This window comes from Microtus pennsylvanicus, chromosome 8 (genome assembly GCF_037038515.1).
Source record: "Microtus pennsylvanicus isolate mMicPen1 chromosome 8, mMicPen1.hap1, whole genome shotgun sequence".
In the NCBI taxonomy this organism is placed as follows: Eukaryota; Metazoa; Chordata; class Mammalia; order Rodentia; family Cricetidae; genus Microtus; species Microtus pennsylvanicus.
In genome coordinates this window covers 103,894,190-103,911,393 of record NC_134586.1, presented here as the reverse complement: position 1 = coordinate 103,911,393, position 17,204 = coordinate 103,894,190, and the positions used below count along the sequence as shown (strand labels likewise).

Below are 17,204 nucleotides of genomic sequence, written 5' to 3'. Positions count from 1 at the left end.
CCTTCGAGTTATAAAAACAGAAATCAACCCACGTCCTACAGAGCCTCACAGTGGGCCTTTCTCACCAGACCAGTTCTTCATCTGTCTTTCTAGAGCCACTATGGTTCTTGACAAGATGGATCAATGGGACAATGCACTTGCTGCAGAGCCTGTTGACTGGAGTTCAATCCCAGGACCCATAGGTTGCAGGAGAAAATCAATCCCTGCTAGTTGTTCCCCAGCTTCCACATGTGTGTGAGACATGCCCACCTCCACATAAACAAATGTAACAATGAGCAAACAACAAACTACTAGAGTTCTACTTAAGGAAGTTCTGATCAAACAACACAACAAAAACAAAGCAAGAACGCAGAATCTGTTCACATGACTTGGGGCAGGTTCCAGCATGTGCTGAAGCTTGCCATCCTTCATGAATGTAGTTAGACTCTTCACAGAGGCTGTCTTTCTCTTTCTAGTGCTATTCGTCATGGTCACTCTAGAAAATAGTATGTTTTTTCCCAGAAAAGAATAAATGGGGAAAAAACGATGGAAAATGTTAAAGTCCATTAAATTTTCATGTTAGCCAAATTGCTGTAAGATTGCTAATAAACTTTCCTGATAAGTCAGACCCAATATAAGATAGTAACTATTTGAGCTATATTTAGATGCTACTTTATTTTGTAATATTTCAAACAAATTTAACATGTTCTCACAAGAATTAAGTATACCTCCCCCAATGTCAGATTGTTCTTTCTTAGCCTAACTTTCAAGTTTTTCTTGAACTGAAGTCGTTGAAAGTAGTTTTAATTCTGGTGTGAAGGGGAAGATGATCTCAGACAGTTAAAGCTTAGTGGGTATTGAGGAGACTTGAGTTGCAAAACTGGGCCCTATATAAATTTGTGATGACCTTTCCTGGGTTTTATAGAGCACACTGCATTCTGTGCAGGCCATGCATTGGTTGGTCAAAATGAGGGGACAAGGGGAGTTTGGAAAGATCACTATGCTACAATATCTCACCAAGTAGCCATCCTGTTGACAAATCAGGAATATTGTTTTTGTTTATAAAAAAGCCACAGAAACAACAACAACAATAAACACCCACCCCCTCAATAAGGCAAAATTTAAAATAATTTTTAATGTAAGTTTGAAAGGTGAAATTTTGGGGTAGGAGGTTACAAGGACAGTAAATCTTTAAAGCAATGAAGTAAGAAAGTTTGAAAATGCAGGTTTGACTGACCCTAACTATAACACACTAGCATGGTTACTTTTATGTCAACACAACCTAAAATTACATGAAAGAAGAGAAACTTAGTTTAAAAAATCCTTCTCTAACATTCTGCTGTAAGAAATTTTCTTAATTAGTGATTGATGCAGGACACAACTCATTGTGGATGGTTTAATTCCTGGGCTGGTGGTTCTAGGTTCTATAAAAAAAATAGGCTGAGAAAGTCATGAGGAGCAATCTAGTAAATAGCATCCCTCCATGGCTTCTGCAAGGAAAGTATAAGTCAAGTAAACCCTGTCCTCCCCAAGTTGTTTTGGTCATGGGGTTTCATCAGAGCAATAGTAACCATAACACGCCCTCTGACCCCCAACCCTGACCCTGACCTGAATCCTGAAAGGGACCTGACCCTGGACTTGACAAGGTCCTCGGATGCTAGAACAGTCAGGTGATAATTGTAGGGATTCTTTTAGTCTGAGGAAACATTGTAGTTGAAGTTGGAAGTGTTCAGGTTTTGATTGTGGTGTTAGGGAGTGCTCAGTCCTATGCAATCCAAACATGTCTTGAAGTTGGAGGCTGCTCTTAGAGGTGTCATAACAGGGTCTTGTTTGTTTGCTTTTTCTTAAAGCTGTTCTGTCTTTCCACAGAGAGTGGCTGTGTTCTTTGGTTTCTTGCCCTACCTTCTTACACTCAACATAGATACCTGTGCATGTGCACACACACATCTTTTCCAGATCAGCTTTCACAACACAACCACAGACTACCACTTTTCCACACCCAAAAGATTCCTGTCACTAATACTAACGATTCCATGCAAACATTAGAGGGAAAAGGGATGACAGTCCAACCTACCTGGTCTTCTTCGTTGACAAAGGTCTGTCCCACTAGTTCAAGAGAATGTTCCCACGGAAGAGTCTTGTCTTAGTGTTTACTATCGCTGGCATAATACGCTATTGTGAACTGTGCTGACCACAGGATAGGGAAAACATAAAGCTCCTGGTGTTGAGTAATAAGCTAACAGAGCAGAGGCAAGTACTTCCTGTGGCCTTAAAGCTGTAATTGCTCACTCAGGCGAGAGCAATGGGAATGGGTGAGTAATGCTTCCTTCATGCCTCTACCTGTATAGTGAAAGTGTTTACAGTTGGCTGATTTCTCTTCTTCCCTGTTTGGGAGTAATATTTGTATAGCCTTGAAACATGTTCAAGTCTGTGAGCATATATTTGGAGTGTGCATGCCTAGGCATTTTCTTTTAATATTGAAGAACAAAATCTTACAATCAATCCTGAGACTGTGTAAAATTTTCCAAGACTTAGAAGTGAATTAAGGAAGGTCCAATTCTTTTTATTGATTTGACCTTTCCCATTTATATAAAAGTCAATGGTCACCTACCAATGAAGCTATCATGGTTCTGCCAGACATCTCTGAGGTGTCCTAGGAGTTCCTGCATTGTGGTTTCACGTAGCACGTGAAACACTGTACTTGGCATTCACCTCACCAGTAGAACTTGTGCTGACAAAAATCAAGCCAACATCTGACTAACCAGTTTGCTCCCTCGGGGCCCTGATATCCCCTGTTCGAAGCTCCTGGAAGCCTTTGCTTGTTTTCACTCCAATTTTCTTTTTGTTACTCTTTCGAAAGCACATACCATCTTACATAATATTATCAACATCAACTCAAACAGGAGCCCTTCCCTGTTATATGAAAATCTAATGCTCTGAAATGTTTGTCTGTAAGAGGTAGGGGGCAGCATCAGCATCACCATGGCTCCAGTCTCAGCTAACAAAATACAGGTCCTTCCAGAAATTCAAGTGTAGCATATGACGGCAAAACTGAGCTCAAGTCTATGTTTTCACAGGCTGAGTCAGACTGTGACCTTTAGATGATAAGAAACCCTAGTAGATGTTCGCTGGTGAATGTAGATTCTTTTCTTAATCTAGTCCAGTGAAAAGTATCTGAGTCAGACAGATTTGGGCTCAAATTCTTACTTGATAATTTTTTGGTCTAAAAAGTGATCCTCGTATCTAGACAGCACTAGAGTTGTATAAACAGCGCACACAGCGTCTGCATAGCTCCCACAGGAAACCTTCCATGCTTAAGGAGTTTCTTCCTAAGTTGCTCTCAATCATGCTCGTCTAAACATAAGGGAAGCCGGATTCAGCCAGTTCCTTCACTCAAGAAACATCTACAGCTGCTTGATTCTAACATGACCTCCATTACTGCAAGCTGAATGTAGAGCAAGTGTGAAGACGACAGAGCAGCACTTGGTTCTGATACTAGTTTCCTCAGCAGGTGGGAACTGGGGTGAAATCAAGAGCTTGTCATGGAGAAGTGTTAGTCAACGGTCCGTGCTAAAAAGTGTGCAGCTTTCCCTGATCCCTCACGGCTTTTTTTAGGACTCAGAACCTAAACCGGAAGATCTCTTCAAACAGTGACATCTGGTGGCCCTGCTAAACTTTCCCTACATCTGATAGGACTCCCAGGAAGAACAGTGGAGAGGGCCACCTCTTAGTACATAGTGGACAGTAAGAAATTTTCAGAGATTGAGGCCCATTCTCCACCTTGGTGACCTGAGGGCCGAACTTGAATTTTACTTTTGAATGTCTTTATTATGTGAATGGGTCCCTGCTCATTTCTACAAATGCCTACCTGATATTTTGGTGTGGTACCTAATGAACACCTATAAGGAAGCCCACATGGGAGCATTTTGGGAACCCAATGTGGACACTGCAATCCTAACTTGCTAAGCAGGTTGAAGGCAGGGTATCCAAGTCCTAACGGACTGTCCTGACTGGAAACAGCCTATATATAGATAAGCTTGCTGCTTATACTGGAGTGTATCTGAGGATTAGTCCTCAAACTATACTGGGAGAAGCACTATACAGTTTGTGATACTGACCCCTTTATTTTTTGCCTAAGTTGGAAAGGTGTAGTCTTATTTTTTTTAAGGAAGTATATTGTAGTGATATTTCATTTGCATTCTAATAAATAAAGTTTGCCTGAAGATCAGATTGTAAAACAGTCATACTAGTTGGCCATACAGGCCAGGCAGTGGTGGCACACACCTTTAATCCCAGCAACCACACTAGTTAGCTATAGAGGCCAGGTGGTGGTGGGGTGGGCTTTTTTTGCGGGAGGGATATGTCCATGTTTTCTTTTTATTTATTTATTTATTTTTATTATTTAATTAAAAATTTCCACCTCCTCCCCTCCTCCCATTTCCCTCCCCCTCACCCACTCCCCCTCTCTCTCCAGTCCAAAGAGCAGTCGGGGTTTCCTGCCCTGTGGGAAGTCCAAGGTCCTCCCCTCTCCATCCAGGACTAGGAAGGTGAGCATCCAAACAGACTAGGCTCCCACAAAGTCAGTACATGCAGCAGGATCAAAACCCAGTGCCATGGTCCTTGGCTTCTCAGTCGGCCCTCCTTGTCAGCCACGTTCAGGGAGTATGGTTTGATCACATGCTCCATCATCCAGCTAGCCTTTGTGAGCTCCAATTAGATCAGCCCCACCGTCTCAGTGGGTGGGCGCAGGTGGGGTGCGCTTTTAACCCCAGCACTACAGAGGAATATAAAGTGGGATGAGACATGAACTCTCTCTTTCAGTATGAAGATTTCATAGAGGTAAGAGCTCTCTACTGGCTTGGCTGCTTTGCTTTTCTGATCTTCTGGTTGAACCCCAATATCTATCTCTGGGTTTTTATTACTTGTGCTACAATTGGTACCCAATGTTTGGGGTACAAATTCATGAAAAAGGCATTTGCCCATGGCTTTTTAGCCACCAGCACAGGCCAGAGCTTCACATGGGGCTCCAGCCACACTCAACTAATCTTTCTTTTCTTTTTTCCCCAAAACTCTATGTGAGTTTGGGATTTTTGTGTTGTAGACTTCCTGAAGCAGTCTCCAGCTGCCAAGCAAACTCCAGAAGCACCCGGGGTTCCAAATGCTACAGGACTCATGCACACTAGACTGGCTGGTTCTGCATTCAGGCAGTCCCCCCATCCACCTCACATGCTTTTTCTGAACAATCCCCTGTGCGTTTTCAGACAGCTTTCTCTCTCTTCTCTCTCTGTCTCTCTGTCTCTGTCTCTGTCTCTCTCTTCTCTTCTCTCTCTCTCTCTCTCTCTCTCTCTCTCTCTCTCTCTCTCTCTCTGTCTCTCTCTCTTCTCTCTCTTCTCTCTCTCTCTCTCCACCATGGGTTGTAGGCTTTCCCTGAACCCTGTTCTCAGACTGCTGTTTTACTTTCCTGATACCCAGGCAAGCTTTATTTATTAAACTAAATCGAAATCCTTGTTTATCAGGCACAGAAAGCAAGTTATGATAAAAAGTAATTTAGGTACAAACTTTGAATTCACTGAGATAGGATAAATATTTAGTATTTTTTCTGAATTTGTCAAATGCAAATGGACTAGACATTGTTGGTATATTTATTAAGTGTATATATTATAGTTATTGTACTTACTGTATATAGTTTTCTTATATTATATCCTTCTTTTTTATTTTACACAAACAGGAGAAATGCAGGGGCATTTCAACTAACGCTTGCCTGAAGATCAGAACACAAAACAGCCACACTAGTCAGCCGTATAGGTCAGCTAGTGTTGCCACACACCTTTAATCCCAGCAGCCAGTCACACTAGTTAGCCATAGAGTCCAGGCAGTGGTGGGCCACACTTTTAATCTCAGCACTAAAGAGAAATATAAGGCAGGATGAGACAGGAACTCTCTCTGTCATTCTGAAGAGTTCATAGAAGAAAGAGCTCTCTAGTAGCTTAGCGTCTTTGCTTTTCTGATCTTCAGGTTGAACCCCAATATCTGTCTCTAAGCTTTTATTATTCGTGCTACAGTATATAGTCCCTGAACAAACAACAACCAACTAGATGTAGGTTTCCTGAGCATCATTTGTGAGTACTTTTTCTTCACTGTAAACTTCAAAGCTGCACAATTGATAACAGTGTAGAGATTTATCTGCCATTTAAAAAGGTATGCTTTCCTTGCCTTTTATTTGATTCTCTTTATATGATTTGGACTTTCAGATCCATTAGTAGTTTAGGAATACTACATCAAATAGAAACCATGAATGAAATGAGGCTATAATTTCATAAATCAGATATCTAGCATCACGATTCTTACCTGCTTTGTTTCTTTCTTTACATGTTCTCTGCCTTCATTTCCATAATCTCTCTATGTCAGTACATTCATCTATCCATCATCTCTCTTTGCTTGTTATCTTGTTTCACACTGGAATGGGGGGTTGGAGGAGTTAAGGAAATAGGTGAATTTCAGTACCAACTTTAGCACTGGATTCCTCGATATATGCAGGTGAATGAATACTGTCATTGCTATCAGTGACACACTGAGAAAGCAACTTTTAATAAATCGCACTGTTGTTTTTATATCAGAAAAGTGGACAGTGGGTATATGAAATTAAAAATCTTCAATGTCCTTTTCTGGAAAAAGTCCTAAGTAAGTTCAAATTGCGCAACAGGTCTATAGAAGTCAGGATCCAGGCCATTCTGCTATTGTAGTTCAGACTTCCAATTGCTAAGAAAAAAATAATTCTATTTTCAATTAAGAATTTTTAAAATGTGTATACCTGTGTTGGGTTGAGTGAATTTATATGAGTCACATGTGCGCATGAATGTATGGAGGCTGGGAAGAAGACACTGGATCCCTTGGATACTGTTCCATGTATGCATAAGTCATAGCAAGTCTGAAAGTGAAACTGGCCTGTCTTGGTTATTGCCGCAAGAGACCAGACTTCCTCACCTCCTTACCTTCAGGTCCACACAGACCCAGCTGTGCTGGCCAGATAGAGAAGCAACTTAAGAAATTCACAGTAGCCTTCCCTGAGTGAATGAATGATAAAGATGCAGTGTCTTCATTTTATTTTGATGTTCATTTTTCAGTGATGGATGCTAGTACTAAAACATGAAAAGAACTATTTTAAAGCATATGATTCATGGTATATTTAAGGAAAACCAAAGAGCTAAATACTCTAAAATAGTTTTAATGCAGCCAGATAGTAAATATAAACATAGGTAGGAGAGCTGCAGAATTCAAATGCCATGCATCTCCTTTGACCAAGTCTGGAAAGGCTTTCCTTTGGCAAGGAGAAGCTCACAGTACCACAATCTCACTTCAGGACTGCCCCACCTGTTGGCAGTCATATGCCAAGGTCAAGGCAGCACCAATTGTAGCATTGCAATAAACTCTTGAAACAAGCACAGAACAGCGAAGTCGCCTTTTCTTCTACCGCCAGAGAGATGTAGATATAAATATTTTCATAGAGAATGAGGAAAACCCCTGGCATATCACTATCTTTTAATCTGGACACTATTACTCTATTCACATGTAGCAGTTCAAAAGGCTACCATTGAATGGCTATCATTACTATCTTTCTTCTTTCCAACATATCTAATTACGTTATTTATATGCTATTCTTTGTAACATTAACTTAATACACAGGTGACAAACGTATAAATTTCCTGCCCTCTTAACTGCTAAATCGTCTCCATCCCAAACTCTTTCTCTTAAGACATTTACATATAAAACTAATGGGACACCTGAAAATAAAGAATTGCACATACTGAAAGATTTTTTACAAATTGCTGTCATTGTGACACCTCTTGAAACAAAGTGTGATACAGTGATATGCAGAATAGCGGCATGGGTGGGGTGGTACAGGTCACACTTCCCAAGCCGTCTCCAGAGGCAAAACCCCAAGAATAATCAACAAGTCTCACAGAGCTCCACTTGCAAACAAAAGATAAATGCTCAAATAAACAGTGTGCATGGAAAGATGGCAAAAGAGAAAATAATGTAAAAATGAGCTGGTGAAAGGGAAGCCATGTGAAATAAAAGAAAGCCACCTGCAGACTAGAAAATGCAAAACTAAATATTTTTGTAACTAAAAAGATACTCTTAAAACAGTTACACATAATACATTTTAAACTAAAGTACAGACATTTCAAAATGGAATGACATAAAATATTACCATTTAGAAATTCCATCCACAATCTTTTCTCATATCTTACTTTAAAATTAAGGAATACATTTTGAAAAAAACACAGTAAACTTTCAAAGAATTGACTGACAATTTTTGGGGGGTTGTTGTTCACACATATTTTCTCTCAGAACATTCTGAATCTAGAATTCTTTTATTGTGAACGTTACACACAAGTTCATAACCCGGGGCTCAGTAACTTTTTACACATACTCAGAACCTAGAACCTCACAAACCCCAGGAGCAGCCCTTGCTTCCAAACACATCCTCTGCAAACAATGAATTGATGCCAAAATTAATTTTATGGTATGTGAAGTGAAACCAGACCCCAGACCAGGGAAGTGCTTCTTATGTGTGAACCAGTTAGAGTAAGGATCCCTGTTAGAGTAAGGGTGAGGGTGCTATGTAGTACACTCTACTGGGAACTGTTGTGAAAGAACTAACAGGACTCCTTAGATACTGGCCAAATCACAAGAAACTGAACTGTAAAATTATCTTTGTACCCTTGTCTAAGATAATTTGTATATTGAGACAAATTAAAATTATATTTGTTATATTGGATATGCTTCTATTTCTGTTTACAATATTTGTGCACTTATGCAAAGTTATTCTGTCATATTGTATGCATGCATGTTTCTACCTCTGCTTAAGACATTTTGGATATTGATGCAATTTTAGGATATATTTTTCATATTGCACTATACATTTCTATCTCTGATCAAGATACTTACATAGATTGTTTACATTTTGGGGTCATTGTCCTCATTTGCTGCATATCTGTTTAAAGACTGTTTAATTTTATAATGTGAAACCTTAGTCTTTAAGCTATAAAGTTTCAAGAATTATAAGTCAATAGTCACCCATATTTGCCATACTTAGAGTTAGACTAATCAGATTCTCTAAATGCACAGAGATTGTATTCCACATGAATGAGTAATCTTCAAACTCCTCAAAGAACTATAGAATATGACATCTAAATAACTCAGGATTCTGCTGACACAAGACATGATTGCTCCTGGCAGCACTGATCTATTCTTGAGAGAATGTTAAACACTGAAGATACTCCACTTGGAGCTTGTTTTCTTCTTGGCAAAACTAGTATTTGGGCAAAGAATTTCTCTTGCCTTTACTACTGACAAAATGCATGCTGTCCAAACCTGAGAAACAAGATACAAGCAAAAATGACTGTTGAACCTTGTGAAGACAGGATAGGACAGTCTTGAATTTTCCTGCCTCTGAAAATGGTTTGTCAGATGCTCTAGGTCTTAGCCAAATTTGGTTGCCCCAAAATTACAAATGAGACTTTGGATGATTGTCCAGGTAGCCAGCTGTCTCTGTCATTTCTAACACCTTTTGGAAGTTGTTTGCTTACACCATTGCTTACTCAGGTATACTATTTTCCTTCTCATGTCTTTGATGGAGTAGAAGACTAAATAGTCATAGCTACTTTCCTTTCATAACTTGGCTAAGACATTTTAGTACAAGATTTAGACTCCTCAGGATAGGACAGCTATTGAAATAATCTCTGTCATTTGCTCATTACCTTAGACCAACATGTAGCTTGTGTTTCTTGCTTGAGGCTGTTCATGTGGCTTGTAGTTCTATTTTTGTGTATATATTTTTGCCTTTTCTTTTTCCTGGACAATACTTGATATTTGTTCTTATTGTATATAGTTTTGTATTGGGTTTAGAACTCTCTTATTTAGACAAAAGGGGGAGGTGTTGTGGAAATTAATTCAGCCAATAGCCTCTTGGGTATTGGCCCATTAGGGTATGGACAGACAGGAAACGTGCTTGCTTTCCCTTGGTTGGTGGTCAGAGTTTGGCTCACAGCTTCCAGTGTCCACAGAGGACTGTGGCTCTCTATCTTTATTGTGAGTTTTTTTCCCAAATAAGTAAATACTTGTTATCTTATATTCCAGGCTCGTATGGACCTCCCTAATTACACATACGTTGAACAAGTGCAAAGAGGACCCCCACTTTTTTTGCATGCTCTCTAGTCTTATGAATCTCCCAATGGGTATTTTTATATATTTATGGCCAAGAAGAAAGTGGCATTAACAAAATGAACCATGAAGCCTTAAAGTGATTTTAAATGTCCTCTTCAAATCATTACAAAAGACTGTCGGTTGTATAGTATAGGAAACCAATGTAAGTGCCAAGTGATTGTGTCAGCCACAGCACTTAATTGGACGCCTCTTTGTGCTTACATAACTTTAAGTAGCATAAATTAGTTGAAAGGAGTATATTACCACATCCATGCTTGATTTCATACTTTTTTCTTTGAAAGCATCTATTTACATATTATCAAAACACATTGCAGAAACTGTCAGTACATCAGACAAAAAAAAAAAAAGTCCTGAAAATATTCTCCAACAGCTATCATTTCTTCAGCTGCCTTTTGGGATGTAATCTTACAAGGAGGCTGCCTCTTACAGCTACTAATATCTTCCAGCCCATCTTCACCGCAGCACTTCACCATAGCTAATATACAAGCCTGGTCAACAGAACCAAACACATGGCTCAGGAGTCCATTCAACCTAAGGGTCCCTTCATCATAGAAAAGTTTGCTTCCTGTGGAGAAAACAGAAATGAACCATGAGTCACATCTCATCTGCTATAAAACAAACAACAGAATATGGCCTCTCCTTTCTTTGGTTTTATAATAGTTCTATTATTTCAATACATCCTTCTTGTGCTTTAAATTTTGAAAAAAAATTAGGTATGTTAAAGAGAGCTTTTATCTGGGTTCTTTGATAGAAAACTATCTCTCTCTACAAGCCTTTTCCTGGAATTTTGAAATTTCTCTTTTCTTTCAACAACTCATACAGTGGAATACTGACAAAACCTTCCACCTAGGAATATTGGCCTAGGGCTAGGCAACAAAACCAAAAACAAGGTAGGCTGTCTAATAGAACACTTGAGGCAAACAGATTCCATCTTTTCCAAAGACTAGCATCTCCAGTAGGACCAGGTGCTGACCCGGAAGCAGAGAAGGATGGCCTTAGAATCTTTTGGTCACTTGTTTGCTTACCCTCTGTTCCTGGAGACACTGTCGAGCTCCCAGTGCACACCAAGAAGGGAACTGAGTACCCGTCTTCCAAATTTCAGATACAGTTAGGACTTCTACAGGTACTTTTTCTTTCCAAGAAGAAATGGGAAGGTAGCTGTCAATATCTGATTTTTTAATCCAAAAATCAAGCCATGTTTATCCCTAGCTACCCAAGGACAAATTATTTCTTTTATGTGAATATTAAAACCAGCAATTTGTATATTTTATTTTTTAAGAAGTCAGAAAAACCTACATTTCTTCAGGTAATAACTTGATTAATTGATGCATAGGATGATAATTGAAAATTGAAGGTGTAAAGTCAATTCTCGTGATTTATACTCTGGGAAATATTACTAAAATTGTCCATGTGTGACCGTCCATCTACTCACATGTCCCTAGGGGTGGTGTGAAAATTCTATGATTTGTATGCAGTTATGCTATTTTTAATTTTGACCAGCAAACATATTTATTCTGCTGGGTAAGAAACTTATAAACTTATGCTTTAATTCCTAGAAGGATAATTTATTACAAACTATAGGTCTCTGTCTACTAAGTGAACAAAACACTCATTAACATAAGTGGTTCTTGACCTTCCTATTGCTTCGACCCTTTAATGCAGTTCTTCAGGTGTGGTGACCCCCAACCACAAAAGTATTTTCCTTGCTACTTCAGAACTCTAATTTTTCTGTTATGAATAGTAATATAAATATCTGTGTTTTCCGATAGTCTTTGTTGACATCTGTGCAAGGGTTGTTAGAGCTCCAAGGGGTCTACAACCCTTGGGTTGAGAACCATTGTTATAAATGGCATTTAGTCTTTTACTTCTAAATCCCACCTTTGATAATCTCAGCTACTCTGTAATTTTCCTGCAATCCTATTTCAACACAAAAGTAAGCTAGAAGAAAATCTAGAACCACAGATGCATTCTTTGCTCTCAGCTTTGGTGTTAGCCACCTAGTCGGAGTAGGTGAATGGAGCTGTGGGCTCAAACAAACACCAGCTTAAGGAGCTAGAGAAGGCCCAGCAATGTCACTTCACCGTCCCAAGGTACCAGATATCTCTGCAGTGCTTATATAGCACAGGCTGCTTTGTGCTAATCTTTTAATAGATTAAGTTAATGGAGCAAATTTCATGTGATGATGCTAAAACCATCCGGAAGTCTTGAGAAAATAGGGATGAGTATCCTCTAGGTTTTACTTTGGCTTATTGGTGTGGCATCTTGTTACCCCAACATTATTTACACCCTAAGTTTATCTTATGGCAATTTATGTTTTCTTATGTCTCCTTCAAATAGGCAATTTTTTCTCCCCTGTGCACCACTCTCAGAACATCACCAACAACAAATGTAGATTATTGGCTACACAGAAAATAAAACACCGAGGAGGAACAACCTTTCTCTGTCTCCGTTCCTTTTGTAGATGAATATAAGTCAGCTCTAGCATGTGTGCCTGTGAGATGGGCTGAGCCCTTTGCTGTTTCTTCTCTCTCCATATCTACTCATCCACTACCCCCTCTATGTCTCAGTGCTCAGAGCTGCACCATGGTACCCTTGCCACCGCCCACACGGCTCAGATTCAAAGACAATTTCGTGAAAATACAAACGGATGCAACATTTTCTGTTATTTTATTGTTATTCTTTGAATACCTTCCTTGGGGACTTGAACTAGTGTAATATGCAAATCTTCAATAAATTATAATGAAGAACTTAAGTTTGAGTCTTCTGAAATCAAGAAAAAATAATTCACGTTTCCATACTATCTATCTGTATAAAGACCAGTCAACAGCTGGTTCATAAACACAGATTGGCTGAATATAAGCATCTAAGTGTCTGCTCCCGTGGAATTTCATATTCTAATAAGGTGTCTTTAGTTAGTATTCATCTCAGGGACAGAAAATGTGATTTTTAAAAATTTTCACAGTAACTTGCTCTCAAAGGCAGAATGAAAAAAAAAACCTGCTGAAATGTTTAAATGCCTTGTTCGCAACAATACTCCTTTAAAGGTGTCTTTTCCTTCCTACTCCCAAGGTATATTCGAAACAAATGAAAAGAAGGAGGTGTGCAACCTTAGCGCCTTCGCACAGGCCGAGGACAGAGAAGCGTGTGGTTACTTCCTAGACTGGGAGGTGCTTACAGTCTGTATTATCATCTCTGGCAAAACAAGCAAGCAAACAAAAAACAACACAACAAAAACCAAAACAAAACATAGTTTTCTTGCTAAAGGAGTACCAAGATCTCAAAACCTCAAAGCCTAGGATGGGGGTGGGGGATCCCCACCGGCTTGCTGGAAGTGGGATATTGGGGCTTAAGAGGAGCTGAGAATGCCCCCTTAGACACCAGAAAGGCCCACCAGGAGTTTGGCTGGGTGCAGAACTACCTAAGCCTCAGAGTTTACTTTCAAAACAGGAGTTAATGGGAGCGTGAGACTGCCGGTTGGACCATTTAGTACTTCTGCCTTCTACCATCTACGCTGCAATAAACCAGCAGGGAGAGTGTTAACTGAATGACCTTTCCAGATACTCAAATTCAACACCAGAAGGGCAAATGCAAGCCTTCTTACTGTAGGCTCTGTTTTCTAACCAGGAGCTGTGATTGGCCAGCACCCAGTTTAGTCAACACATATAAACACACCCCCCACCCTCTAACCTGGATCAAACGTCAATCAGGCAGGTCCCTGCAACCTCTGGCTGGGGGTTTCTTTGGCCTTCTTGCAGGTAAACAGCCACTTTATGATACGGGCGTTCCTTTCTACTACAGAGGTGGTGCTGGGCATCTGCTCCATGAGCTCCTCTTCTTGCAGCCCGTCCTCGCTGTGCCTGGAGAAGCTACTATCAGAAGTAGCCATGCTCACGCTCCGCACTTTGAATGTAACACAGTCGGACCCAGCAGAGAAGTTCTCTCTCCCAAGAGCCTCCACCACTTCAGGTTCCAGGCCGCAATAAAGGAAGAAGTTGTCGGGTTCGGCCCTGGCTATCGAGTAGCGGGAGCTGAGATCTGACTGAGAGCGCTGCAATCCTCTGCGACGCGACACCCGTAGCTCCCCTGCGGAGGGTGCAACTGGAACCTCGGAAGCCACCTTCAAAGGCACACCTGGGGACTCCGTGGCCACTACAGGGGTGGGAGGTGATAACGGAGAGGCTGGACTAGTGGCTACCGCCTGATCGGACTTGGTCCAAGTGGCCTCTGATTCCTTCGTCTTGCCCTCACCTGACACCACGGTCGTCTCAGGGGCCACTGGTATTTTGTCCTTGGGAGACCCCTGGGAAAACTTCTTCACCGTCCCAACTCTGGAACCGTCTGTTCCTGGCCCTCGGACGAATTCGCATTTCTGTCGGTAGATGACCAACGAATCAGGTCTCAGCGGCTTCCGAGGGATAACCCTGCGGGCTACGGGAGCTGGAGGAACAGCCGAAGGAACTGGGTTGCGGTGCTGCACCCCTGCGGCCTCAGGGACCCTGCCCTCGGAGACAGAAGCCTGGCTGGATCCCGGCGTGCTCCGAACGTACTTGGCGCGGTCGGCCGCCAGTCTCTCCACCGCGCTCTTGCGCGCTGGCAATGCCGTGTGAGTGTCCTCCGCCGCCCTGGGGTCCCGGAGAGGGGGTCGCATTCTGGCAAGTGCGTCCACGGCCGACAGGGCTCGCATTCTTGCAGGACCCGAACCCACCAAGCTGCCGTCCAGTAGAGACCACTCCTGTTCCGGCGCCAGTCTGTCCGAGTCAGTTCCGAAGTCCGCAAGGGGTGGGGAAACACGCCCCAAGGCCCCTCCGCCCAGATCCGGAGTTGGGGCGAGCCGAGCCAGAAGGGCCGGGAAAGGTGAATCACTCCCGGCTCCAGATCGCTCCACCCACACAGACGCCGGGCCTCCTACACCTGGCGTCCCCGCCCCGTGACCCGCTGCAAGGTGTCCCCGCCCCCTTACCTTTCTGTTTCCTGAGCCCCATCCCTGCTACCTTATCCCTAGGTTCTTCTGTCAGGTGTCCCCTCTCTTCTCTTGTTCTCCTACCTATTGTTCCCCCATCTTCCCTAATTCCAGGAATACCCCAACTCCTTATCTCCAACCACTGCTTCCAAACATTCTCCTCTGTCCCTTCCCCCGCCTTTCTCTTGGAGAGTGGAACAGAGAATGACCGCTAGCGACTGCTCAGTGCCAGGTAACTGAGGTTTCCTTCCAGTTCCCAAAGTCCTTGAGGTCTTTCCTTGTTGGGAGTTCTCAATTCCAGAGATTAAGGTGAGGGGCAAAAAGAGCCCATCCCCACTCTCCATCCCTCCCCCAATACAGAAACCATCCATATCCTTGTATAGCCTCGGCTTTCCCTGGAACTTGCTCTGTAGACCATGCTCCCCTCGAACTTATATAAACCCACCTGCCTCTGCTTCCCAAGTCCTAGGATTAAAGGTGTACTCCACCATCTGTCCTTTTAATTCTTAAAATGATCTCATCATGTTTGGAAATTTTCTGATTTCTATAACTTCAGTACACTATTTGAAATAAATAGGATACGAAAAAAAAAAACCACTTTCCAGGTCAAAATTAGTAGGTGCTGGAAAAAAAATCAAGAGCCACCTTAGACTTGGCTTCAATCCAGAAGTCATTGTCTCGTACTTCAAGTCTCGTTGCTTTTTGAGAAAACCCCTAACACCTTCAAGAATCAGACCTGCTTGTGCTAATCCAGGCAGTGAGAAAATCCCGGGTTCCCTGGGCAAGGAAGATCAAAATAAGAATGCTGAGAGCTTAAGAAAATAGTTTCAAAATTCCATCTTTCAAAAAGTTGGACAGGAGACAAAACTATCTGCCAGACAAGTGAAGGGTACGTTATCTCCTGTGTGGAGGCCAGTTTCAGGTCTTGCTGAAACTGTCTCAAATTGCAGCTAAACGCTCTGGACATACAATTGCAGGATTTAGTCCAGCTCTTTCTGGAAATCAGCTGTGTGTCACTGCAGCAGGGGGGAACAGACACCTTCCTAAAGAAGAGAGGATGACTGCAAGTATGTTTAGTGAGCCCGAGAGAAGAGCCACATGGAGACCCAAGTCGGCTGACAATCAGGCTGTCTACATAGCCTAGATGGAAACGCAATCCTTTTCTTCTTGGCTGGAAAAAAAAGGGGAGGGTACTCAGTAACTTATGGAGGTGAGTAAGAGAGAAATAGAGAAACTGTGAGACAGAACACAGAGAGAGTGTGAGAAAGGTCATACTTTCTCCAACAGAATCAAGCCAATATCTAGCTTTTTTTCTGCCCACAAGGCCAGATACTACACAGCAAGTCTAGTGTCTGTGTCAGAGGAAGCGGCCCTCACGTTTGAGGGGAGTGAATCCTTCTTGCTCACAGCAGCAGCAGTTATGACGAACTATAAACACGTGTGCCTTTGATATGTCTGAACTTGACCTCACCGTCACTAATCATTTAGTTTGGGGAAGGCAGCCAACTTCTTCTCTTGGGTTTTTGTTTTTTAATCTGCTGATTCTGTTCTCGTAATTTGCAGTGTCCATTCTGATTCAGAATGAGAAGTATGATATAGCAGGTCACGGCTTGGTCTCTACTCCTTAACAAACTGTAACAAAGGACCCTGTGCCTCTGGTTGTGTAAGTAAAGCTCACTGTGTTTACCTGATAGCTTTCCAATTAGTAAGATGGCTTAACATAAAATTCTTTGTATTGGGCACAGAGCAAGTTTTCAATCAATGTTAAAATAGTTATTGTTTCTATAATAATGGTTATGAGTTAGTCAGCTATTTTCCTTTCCAATATTGTTACTGAATTTACGTAAACTTGAACACATTCAAAATAGTAACCCTTCCTAGACTATTCTTTTGGTTTTTTTTTGTTTGTTTGTTTGTTTTGTTTTGTTTTTTGAGACAGGGTTTCTCTATAGCGTTGGAGCTTGTCATGGAACTAGCTCTTGTAGACCAGGCTGGCCTCAAATTCACAGAGATCTGCCTGCCTCTGTCTCCCAAG

At 41.6% G+C, this 17,204-nt stretch overlaps 1 protein-coding gene across 1 annotated transcript; it reads right to left on the bottom strand.

The window, feature by feature from the left end:
• Positions 1-10,639: 10,639 nt before the first annotated feature.
• Positions 10,640-15,757, bottom strand: Fam110c (family with sequence similarity 110 member C). Its single transcript, XM_075984180.1, has 2 exons — positions 13,897-15,757; positions 10,640-10,774 (listed from the first exon to the last, which is right to left on the bottom strand). Exon 1 carries the CDS (start codon positions 14,891-14,893, stop codon positions 13,913-13,915), a length of 981 nt encoding a protein of 326 aa, XP_075840295.1. The 5' UTR covers positions 14,894-15,757; the 3' UTR covers positions 10,640-10,774; positions 13,897-13,912.
• Positions 15,758-17,204: the final 1,447 nt, after the last annotated feature.

Coding starts and splice junctions, on each gene's coding strand:
- Fam110c (XM_075984180.1), bottom strand. CDS start 14,893: ATGCGAGCCCTGTCGGCCGTGGACGCACTTGCCAGAATGCGACCCCCT.